The sequence below is a fragment of the Periplaneta americana genome, chromosome 12 (genome assembly GCF_040183065.1).
Source record: "Periplaneta americana isolate PAMFEO1 chromosome 12, P.americana_PAMFEO1_priV1, whole genome shotgun sequence".
Taxonomy (NCBI): Eukaryota; Metazoa; Arthropoda; class Insecta; order Blattodea; family Blattidae; genus Periplaneta; species Periplaneta americana.
Window position 1 is genome coordinate 11,123,365 of NC_091128.1, and position 11,903 is coordinate 11,135,267.

At 34.9% G+C, this 11,903-nt stretch overlaps 1 protein-coding gene across 3 annotated transcripts in view; it reads left to right on the forward strand.

Annotated features, from left to right (window-relative positions):
• LOC138710172 (DNA-directed RNA polymerase I subunit RPA1-like) overlaps positions 1–11,329 on the forward strand; it is a 79,013-nt gene extending 67,684 nt beyond the window's left edge. For all 3 annotated transcript variants that reach the window (XM_069840809.1, XM_069840807.1, XM_069840808.1), the window contains exons 5-6: positions 7,617–7,809; positions 11,261–11,329. In XM_069840809.1, coding sequence (XP_069696910.1) covers positions 7,617–7,630 — 14 coding nt within the window. In that variant the 3' untranslated portion in view covers positions 7,631–7,809; positions 11,261–11,329. The remainder of the gene's footprint in view (positions 1–7,616; positions 7,810–11,260) is intronic.
• Positions 11,330–11,903: the final 574 nt, after the last annotated feature.

Here is an 11,903-nt window from a genome sequence, read left to right on the forward strand (position 1 = left end):
AGCATAATGTCATGTATGATACCACGGACATTCAATTTGTCTGTATTTTAATACTACAATTGAATTGTATTTATCTACTACTTAAGAGACGAAGTAACACAATTGTACGTACACGAATTTCATAGGAGTGGTATGGTAAATGTTTTGTCTAAAATTAGGGAAGTTAGATGTGCTAAATTGAAATCACAATATAAATTCTCTTTTATTAAACCTCAAAATACTTTCCATTCTAAATTTGAAATGTTGACGCGAACAGATTATGTTAACATGTAAAATTCTCTTCATATTAAAATAACACAGTTTTGTAATTATTTCTGCAACATAGTATGCAACAAGAAGTAAACGGAACTTATGGACACATTACACTAAATAAAGCTTAGCAATGATACGCAATAAAGTTATAATATAATATTTCACTGAGCTCCATACGCTGAAATAGAAAACCCGAACAAACATTACAGCCTGGTCTAGATCGAAAAGGTATTGACTGTGCCATATTTCGCATTTTTGTGAAAAGCTATGTAAACTGTGAAATGTTCGTTATCGGTTGTAATAACTGTAAATGGCTAAAATACAATAATTTGAATAATAATATGGGAAAGGAGACGTTTGTAGTACTATAAATTGTAAGAAAAATAGGTTAGAGTTATGCTTCTTCCGAAAGATCCAGGAAGGTAAGTTTATAGAATATATAGGCTATTTTATGAAAATAATATATAAACCTTATGTATTTCATATTTCAATAGTGGAAGGAAGGCGTTAATTTTTTCAAAAGAACATGATATCGAAAGTACAATACATTTTATGGTCTGCTAGGGAAAGAGTCTGTGATGAGGCGATAGTAGCGATCCTGGTGGTGAGCAACTATCTATGGATGCACATTTCAACTGTCTATGTTTGCATATTTAGTAAGTATTAAGCTTCGTGACTGTATATACTAGACTGTGGTGAGACTATGTAGATTCTCCTGCAAAGAAAAGTCCACAGAATCATTGAAGCATTTAAGTCAGAACACATTAGAACAGAAATAATTCAGCTCTCAATAGTGAGTTTGGAATATTCGTTAATTTGCCATTTAAATTGTCTTGTCAACCAATTTTAGTCTCTTTAGAGTTGGGTCAGACCCAGTCGATCTCTGATGAAACAGTTTATTGTTACAAAATCTTGCAGGTAAACAATTTTGTGGTCTACGAATTAAGATTGCTTTCAACAGTGGTTAGAAAATTACATTGTTACTTGTGCTGAAATCCTGATTATAGCGGTTTCAGAATAAGAAGGCATATGGCCTAAGCCAATTGAGTGCTAGCAACAGTTCGACGTTGTCACACATTGCATGGTGCACGAGACGTGGAAGACAGCGACAACAGATAAGGACAGAACATATCAGTTGCAGCCCTCTCGCTGAGCGAGTGGGTCGAGACCTGTTTCTTCATTGTGTGTAATGTTTAAATATAATTACTCTTACTGAAGTAATTCTCATCTCAATTTTTATTACTTCTTCGCTTCATAGATCAGTAGCTCTTGGAGTCACTGACTTGCGAAATAAAGTGATAGATATGTAGAAATTTACTTTGCTAATGACTGAGAAAGAATGTTTTAATTCTTACTCAGACTTCCTTGTACAGCAAAGCTGAATTTATTATTGTTTATTTCTCCAGAGGAAAGATAAGGTACAGTTTGTTTGTACGGGCAGCCTAAGAATCTAGCGATAACAAAACGAAAACATATCTGTAGATATGTAATTTAGTATTGAAGTTGGAAAGTATTTTATTTTTCCTCCGTTAAATGAAGCCCATATAATTTAATTTAATTCTCTAGCTTATACATACCTAGGGGTCCAGGGTTCTACATTCTGGTTACGAATCTGGCTATAATGCAACGTAATCATAATGTGTTCATATATAATTCAGTACTCATACTGGAACTGTAGATTATTTTATTTTTCTCTGATAAACTAAGTCTATCTAATTTTATTTTATCATCTAATTTTTACATATATAGAGGTCCAGTTTTCCATATTCTGGCTAAGAATCCGTCTATGAGAATATAAGCATATCTGTTCATATGTAGACCTAATTCAGTACTCATATTGAAACTGAAGATTACTTTCTTTTACTTTATTAAATCAAGCCTATCTAATTTAATTTAATCCTCAAGCTTATACTACCTAGAAGTCCCAGGATTCTATGTTCTATCACTCTGGCCTGTGGCAATATAAACCTACGAGTGAAGGTAGTTGTACAGAAGCGAATATGAAAACCGTAATCCAATAATATCGTTAATATATTGAAGATAAAATTGTATATTAGAAAAAATGGTATAAATGGTATGTGTGTGTGTGTGTGTGTGTATATATATATATATATATATATATACACACACACACACATAACGAAAGGTTTTTAAAAGAGGAATTGAGTTTTGGAATTATAAAATCTCCTCGTTCCTAGCATGCCTGTATTTATTTTAAAAGTGAAATGTAGTTAATGTGCATCATTTTATAAAGTTTTCTAATGCTCTTAAGGAAGAATGTTGCTAATGCTCTTCGTATAATTCATGAAAAAAGAGGCAGGAGTGTTTATGTTTACAATATCATCCAAATATCTCATATGTTTATGCAATATATAATATTCCAATGAAAAGTGAAAATCGTACCTATGATTATTCTCAACTTTCTTCTTCTTTCCACATTCTATTATAATGACACTGCTAACACATACTACTAATGTATTTAAAATATAGTACGATGAAGTAATACACGGTTCTGAAAATTGTACAAATAATTAACACGTTTGTTTTGTCTTATTTTCCAGGAGAGGTAAATTCAAGTATACCACCTATTTTAATTGTCTCTTTGTCCTGTCCGAGAATATGAGATAACGTACTTCACTTCTAAACCACACGTCTCTGCAGTCAGATTCTTTGTTCGTGAAGAACTGACACACACTGAATCATAAATTAGTCATTTAAAAAAATTATATACATAAATACCATACTCCTCGCTTGTTAGTGTTGGACTATCCCTTTGCGTATAACAGATGAAACACCAGAGCCAATTGCAATCCCTTCAAGAGACATTGTTACGGTAAGTTACACATCACACAAGAGGAAACAGTCCACATCAGAATTTGAAAATAAACAGATTCTATCTTCGTTTACAGAGACGGAATTCAGAGCAAAATATGTTCTATGCTGTAGGTTGGATATCTCTGTTTAGTCTTAAAGCGATAACACGCGAACCAGTTGACATACAATTGTCATTCTTGTACTGTTGGATTCAGAATTCGGAGCTCTATCGAATGCCATAGCTTAAAATTAATTCCTAGACATAAGTATTGTGCGCGCAAGAAAGAAACTAATACGCGACGCTTCAGCGAGACTTCGCGATGATTTAACTAGGCAACACCGCTTCACTGTCACTGGCTAGTCGACATAGACCGGCCTGAACTAGCTCCGCCTTATATGCCTTCTTATTCTGAAAGCGCTCTAGTGCTGATTTGTTAAGATTTTGTAGGTACTTTCCTATTATGATTCTTTTCAAAATATTCATTCCAATGTAAGAACAGCAGCAACATAATTTGCTATTTTTGTCACAGAGATAAAGCACTGTCACATTTTCTGTCTTGGAAATATTCGTGCAAATATAAAAAAAATTTAATCTTCATCTTACAATGTTTGGATGACGTATATACGTCCGTTGATGTGACATATTGATGAATTAAATACAATTATAGTCACAATCATGCCATGGTATGAAAGAAAAATTTCACAACCTCGAGCGGGATTCGAACCTGCGACTTCCTGTTCTCTGGTCAGGTGCTCTACCACTGAGCTATCGAGTTCGTCTCACTCCAAAGGCTCGGAATTATTGTTTCATACAGGCGACTCTGTTATAGAGTACTGTCTGACGCTATGGACAGTACTCTATAACAGAGTCGCCAGTATGAAAGAATAATTCCGAGCCTTTGGCGTGAGACGAACTCGATAGCTCAGTGGTAGAGCACCTGACCGGAGAACAGGAAGTCGCAGGTTCGATTCCTGCTCGAGGTTGTGAAATTTTTCTTTCATACCATGGCATGATTGTGACTATAATTGTATTTAATTCATAAAAAAAATTCTTGAGACTGCCTGTTGAGAGTTCCGCTTTTTCATTTTGCTGGGAAAACCTGTAGTGCTACATTTACAATAATATTGACACTAATTACTACACAGCTGACAAATTTACAAGATTTAATACACTAATTAAACTGTTTAAAATACAAAAACATTATATAGTACCAATATTGCTTTATATTTTTTTTATGACAACTACATTCAGCTAACCTAAATAAGACTTAATAACAATACACAATATATATTCCATATGAAACAATATCTATAATACAGTATGATGCTAGCAGTGGTGGTTTGTGCCTAAAATGACAAGGGGTTCACTACTTTTATGATGTTACATAGTTTTCCAGTAATTTAAATAATATTTAATTTCTGAAAGATTAAAAAATACTACAGTTCTTTAAAGTAGATAATTGCCTTAAAATGAACCTGATGATGATGGTGATGATGATGACGATGACGACGATGATGATGATGATGATGACGATGAAGAATCATCTTTGAAAGAACACAGCGATTTTTCCTTATGTTATCATTCTGTCTTTCGATATTCTGCCTGGAAGCTTAGCTAAGCTGTTGTCTGATTTCTGTTCTTCCAAGGACTGATAAGCATTCTTATGAGCAATAGATTCCTCATGCTTCTAATTTTCCGTGTCAAATGGCTTAAATGTGACACACCAGTGCATGTCCAGCTCGTATCTTTACCCTTAACAAATAGCAGGCATGGGAAACAAGATAATTTATTTGTAGATTCACAACCGCACATCCAGCTGTTTTATTTTTCATATTTTTTTACATTGAAAGCCCTGCAAAATGTCTTACCTCGGCATGTTTGTGCTTGCTTTAAATAGAATTGAGGTAACGACCTTCCAAGCTTCTTTATTGTACACTTATCTTCCAAGATTAAAACTGAAAAATGTGTTTATGAAAGATATTGAACACTATTCATTTTCTTTGGAAACGAACATTGGTCACACTCACAGATGAATATATTAAGACGAAAACACCAAGAATGACTAAGTGGACATTTAAAGGATTGTAAGAAACCATTAATAAATACAACAATCGGTAACACACACGTACACGATCTCAGCTACAGACTGGAGCTATCTTCTGGTTTGCATCACAAAGCCTTTCGCTTGTCGGCTGTCTCACGATCACGTCACTACAGCTGTGCTGTTCAAACACCGCTGACTCGGCGAGGTTTAGAGGAGAAATTGAACCTCGTAAGCATGTATTTGTATATGTGTGCGATCCCTGTGGTTCATTAAATTTAACACGAGAAAGACATATAGTACATATTCCGAAGTAAACAATTAAATTGTTTTTCCTGGGGTTCTCTAAAGCATTGAATGCATAGGATTTACCACCACTGGAAGCTAGTCAGCAAAGTTTTATGGCCACCAATGTAGCTCAGTCAGCTGAGACACTTGCCAGTCAATCCGGAGTTGCTCTTGGGTGTGGGTTCAATTCCCACTTGGACTGACCATAAGGCATATATCAGGTAATCTATGGCGAATCCTCCGTCTCATCTTGTTATATACCATCTTGCTATCACCAATCTCATCGACACTAAATAACACAGTCGTTGATACAGAATTGTTAAATAATCAACTAAAAAAAAAAAAAGAACACGGTTTTATAACAAAGATAAGAATAACTAAGCTCATGAGCTGAACACAGATAAGACACTGAAAAGTTCCAACATGTAACATTTTTCAGAAACGTGTATTTTATTAATATTAGAAGAGAAAAATTCGCTCCGGTGCCAGGGATCGAACCCGGGTCCTTGGTTCTGCATGCCAAGCGCTCTCACCATTGAGCTACACCGAAGTTCAATCCACAGCACCGGATCGAACCCCTCTCCTCCAGTGTTTTTCTCTTTGTGGCCTGACTCCAAGTTGGGCATGTATGTTGACATTTTATGTTAAGTCAACTGCCATTATACAAGGAGCGCACTCAGTTGAGTGACTTGGTGGCCGGGATTCCACAGTAATATGCATAGTAATCTGTACAGTAATATGCACTGTTGCTAGAAGAATCTACTAAAGATTATTATTTTTTGGTCCTACAGAATACATCTGTTATGGTAATAATTAATATTAGAGGAGAAAAATTCGCCTGTACTGGGGATCGAACCTGGGTTTTTGGTTCTACGTGCCAAGTGCTCTCACCATTGAGCTACGCAGAAGTTCAGTCCACAGCACTGGATCGAACCCCTCTCCTACAGTGTTTTTCCCTTTTTTGTTTTAGCACAGTGACGTACACACAACCAATTTTTTGTGAAGTTTTTTACTCCCCCACAAAATCGACTTCCAATCGCACAGTAGTGTGTAAGGCACAGTGACGGTAAGCAAAGTACAGTTGTGATTCTAGGTGTTAAATAAATTGTATCAAATCGTGTGTTATCGAAAAATTTGTTATGTTAAAGTAACTTATTTCAATTTTTAATTTATCGTATAAATAAACAACTATATTATTGTATAGTTGAAATTGTTAAAACTTTGATTCGAAATATTTTTATTCTGTGTTTCTTAAGTGAATTTTAAAGTTTTAGTTCGCATAAAGCAAAGATATGAAAATTTGTTTTTGAATTGTGCTTGCTTGAGATGTTACTTCTTGTTTGAAGAGAAAGTCGTAGAAGATACTGTTGGTTGAGTTAGAGAAATATGGAGTTGGAGCAGAGAATGCATATCGTCTCTGTGCCTCCAAAACTCACTATATTTTTCAAGAGAAAGAAAAACATTGTCACTTTCAGTTCCCTTGAATTTCAAAGCTACATTCAATCATTACATGAAAAATGATGAAACTGTACCGTACCGAAAGTAGCTTTGAAAATGAAGGTGATTAAAAGTGATCATGTTTATTTTTTCTCTCTCCTGAAAAATCTGTTTAAATGTATATAGTGGATTTTGGAGGTGCAGCAATGGTATTTTATATATTGATGTAATATTTCACATCTGTTCTGAATTTGAACTGAGCACAAGAGAATAAATGGTGTGCGTTATGTATGTTACAGTGCATGCATTTATATTTCTACACTTCTTTAACTAATACGTTCAAATAAAGTATCAAAATTCATGATTGTGAGTAATAACAGTAACAGTGTTAAAGCATCGAAATATTGACCTCTGAAACAAATTCTATCTGTGCTTTCAATATCCTTGTGAAGTGGCCGACTGAGAGATAAGGATGATAAAAATTAACTTGGGGTCAATCTTGAAACCATAACACCAGAGGAGGAGCAATGCTTGAATAAATTGTCAAAATGAACTAGTTGTTTTGTAATAATCTGAAGAATTGTGATTAGTCTCTCTCTCTCTTTCTTTTTTTCTATATTTATTTCCTCTTATTTTTTCTTTTCTAACCCTTTCTTCCTTTGTTTGAAATAACAATGTTGAATTTTGATGCAGTGAAATCATATCCATGAACATCAGGCATATTTTTTTATCTTTATGTATGAGTATATGTATGTCTCATAAAGGTAGCTTATTCATTTTCAGAAAAAAATGTTTAGAAACCACGTTCACGTACAAAGTTTGTGGAGTTCATAATAAATGATCTTGTTAATGCAGTAGAGAAGTCTGTAAATGAATTGAAGGCTTGCCCAAATTGTAAGGCGCCTATGAAGAAAATCTCAATGTACCGAAACAAGTTGATGATCAAAGTCCAGAAAGCTTCGACAGAAACAGAAAGGTAAGAATGGATTTATAATTACTAATACAGTTTGAAAGCAAGCAACCCCTTTTTAACGAATCTTGTCCTTAAGTAGGAGTTTTTGTTAAAAGGGACTTACATAAAATGGAAAGGAAAGGCTAAAATAACTAGTACTGACATGTGTGTTGTGTGCCAAACATTATAATCATTTAATTAGGCCTACAATTTTATTTACAGTACACTTCATTATTATATTTTTGTAACTCTTCAAGTGGTAGGCACAAATGTTTTTTCACTTGGTTGAACCTGAACCATACTGAAAATAAGCATTGAAAAATGTCTTTTCTTCTTCTTCATTGTTCCCCATAATGAAGTAATCGGGAAACCATGCCTTTTTCCATATGCTATAGTGTTATTTGAGGATTGTCCTCGACATCCCTTATTATTTTCACTTTCTGTCCGATAGTTAATTTCTTCCAGTTAGTTGTCATTATAATGATGCATAAACTAACAAAAGAACTTGGAAACAGGATCCACACAACTCGTCGACCTGGTTGGCGAGTTGGTATAGCGCTGGCCTTCTATGCCCAAGGTTGCGGGTTCGATCCCGGGTCAGGTCGATAGCATTTAAGTGTGCTTAAATGCGGCAGACTCATGTCAGTAGATTTACTGGCATGTAAAAGAACTCCTGCAGGACAAAATTCCGGCACATCCGGCGACGCTGATATAACCTCTGCAGTTGCGAGCGTCGTTAAACAAAAACATAACATAACATCCACACAACTCGCGAGAACAAAGCAAGCAAAGCGACCACTCTGTGAAAGCAACACAAAGCAAGACCGTAAGCAATGATAAAGAATAATGCTGCCACATGGCACTGCATTGCCATAAATTGAGACTGCTAAGCTGGTACTATTGATTATTGAAAGTCAGGTCGATATTTTGTGCTTCGTTTTCATAAAATCCACTTGAAAAATATTCCCGAAAAGCAGGATTTCCCTTAAATCGGGTTTTCTTAAAAGGAGAATCAATTACATTATTACTTTATTTTTATGGTAATTTGACTGGAACTTACCAGATTATTCTTTGAAAACTGGAATGTTGTTGTTGCTGTTTTCAAATGCCAGGCGTTTGACAATAAAGTCATTTGACCTCTTGCACTCCAATATTTTTCAAAGAATGTTAAAATCAGATTTTACTGCAATTTCAATTTATTTGTTAGAGTATCCCTCATCGTTTTCTTTTCCACTCGTCTTATTTCTCTCCCTCCTCCTCATCTTTTCCTTCCTTTCTTTTGTCTTATTATTAATCATAATCATCATCATGATCTTTCTCCTTAATTGTGACGTAACTACACATCATGGATAAATTTTCATTAAGAATGAATATTCTACACTTCATTGACAAGGCATTTAATTTAATAGATAGCAGTTTTGAAATTTCTAATGCTAGAGAAGAGTATTTAGAATTGAAATTTTCATTAGAGTAGATAAATATTTACTATATCTGTTTTCACATTTGCTTGAATTTGTTGGTTTGACAAGTTTATGTTGATTGCAAGTTTCTTTTAACTGGCACTGCTATAGCAGTTACAGCATCCTGTCTTTTCCTGTGTTGTATTCGGACAGTTCACATGAATTTCTTTTTGTCCGTTTTTATTTCTCAGACCCAATGTAATTTGACTTACTGTATATGTTTTCTAGTGGTCAAGTTTATATTTGTAGTATGGCTTTTCTTTGTGGTTAAATTAGTAGTGTTATGGGATAAATATTTCTGTTGTCTGTTACCGTTTTGTCAAGTGTATTTTGTAACATTGTTATTCATTACATCTAGTGGGATAACACAGCGCAGTCGAGAAGTCTCTCTGCAATGCTGTGTAGCCCGTGGTGCTATCATGCAGCACACGATGGACTGGGGGGTGAGGCTGTCGAACTGGAATGAGTGGGGGAATGCCAATTGTCTACAGGGTTACTAGAATTAACAGAGCTGCGGAGGGACTTTTCGATTGCACTGTATTAAAATGGATTTGAGGGATGTGAGATATGATTGGGACTGGATTAATCTTGCTCAGGATAGGGACTGATGGCAGGCTTATATGAGGGTGGCAATGAACCTCCATGGATGAATATATAATAGGATGCGAAACTTACAGCGTTTCCCGTAACACATACTAGAGGCGCTGTTGTAGAAAATGATCTTGCTGCCACCTGTTAGAGGGAGGGGCGTTATTACATCTAGCAGCGCACCAAGTAGCGAAAAGAGTAACTAATTACTCCATGCATTTAGCAGTGCACCTGGTGACGAAAATGTTAAACTGTGCAGAAAGTATTCCCTCCCACCCTCATCGATATTCGAAACTAACCCAATTTAAAATAAAACATTTACATTTTTATTCCTCACAGCATCTTCTACTGAAAATTCTTACCGGAGCCAATAGGAAGATAAAAGAGACTATCTATTTTACACTACCCAATTAAAATATAACCAGACACAGACAAAAAAATAAAGCAAAAGGTTAGATAATTGGGATTGTATTCTTTGGGTATTTATTGTACAGCACAATGGAAAAGTCTGCGAGAACTACTTAGATAGTTCAATTTATATATTACTATTACTTTACAATACATTCAACAGCACTATTTTTACAACGTCCATAAACATCACTGTTTAACATGCACTGCTTATACACACACGTATCACTTTATGTTCACTTATTAGCAAGTTTCTGTCTGCCATCTTGTCTCCTCGAACAATATCTCGAATGGATAAATAGAGAACTCTGGGTAATGTACCCAACACATAGTTCTAATGTTCACCACCTACGACGTTGGTCGCTGATCATCTTATTTCAGCCCCCCATTGCCAGATGGTACTGACCACAGTTTCGCATCCTATTATATATTTGTCCATGGAACCTCCGGGTTCTCTAAAAGCCATCTAGTGGCTTGTTTTTATGTGTGTCTTCTGTCAAATGATTTTTTTTCGGAGCTAATAATCATTGATGAAGAAAATTTAGAGTATCTGAATGTGTAGTCAACTGTCTTTCTGTTACAGTTGCTGGTTAGTTTCTATATTCCATGCAGCTTCTGTTACAAGTTCATTTTAAAGGCTAGCTGGTACTGAAAATTTTGATTGTATTGTTATACTAATTGAGTAGTTATAGGTAGGTAAGAGCATCTTTTTGTACATTCAAGCAGGTAATTGTGTTTCTCGTGTGACTAATGATACAGTTGAACTTTTCCTTGGGTACACAGCCTGACTTCTTGTGTCAGTGGTTTCTCGTATTTACTTTCTCTGTAAGTTCCCTGGTTCAGGGATTAAGATATTGATGAGAATGATTAGTGATATTTTTGGGTTGTTATAATCCTTTCAATCTAATGTAAACATCCTTATATGTTTTGATCGTGTGATATCAATAACGTTTTTACTTTTCATCCAGAAAAATAAATTTTGATTCCTCTTAGATTATATGATGGTGTTTTTGTTTCAGGAACCAAGCATCTAGTGGAATAAATAGGGGGAAGTTCGTTACAACTGTAATTCTACCAGATGAATCATGGTATACATAAATTATAAGATTTAATTTTCTTCTGTTATCACTTTGTTTTTTTCCCTCCCAAATCTTAAACAGAGTAATATATCCTATGATGGTGCTGAATTTTTATGTTTTTAAAATGTTCGAATCATTATTTTTGTGGCTGTACTTTCATATCGCCGCTTGAATGCAAGAACTAGGTAACTCGAAATTTGCGGTTTTTAGTTACCTCTTTTATAGCATAGCAAAAATCGCACAAAATGTAATCCAGGACCTAGGTAACTGATTGAACGATACCAGCGACATCTATTTTCCAATGTAACAAATAGGTAAAAGAAAACGAGACATATTCCTTAGTGCAATAAATAAGTAAATAGGCAATGTCACAAAATATGAAAAATCAAGTTACCTAGTTCTTGCATTCAGGCGATGATATAATATTATAGGATACTACGGACAGTTGTGATACATTTGAAATTACCGTAATTTCAGTAATTTTAGATTTTCTTGCTTTCATCAGTTTGCAAGGTCAAAAGGGATGGCTGCTTAGTCAGTTTCAAAATGTTTGACAATTTAGAAGTTTGTGTCGAGTTCTTTA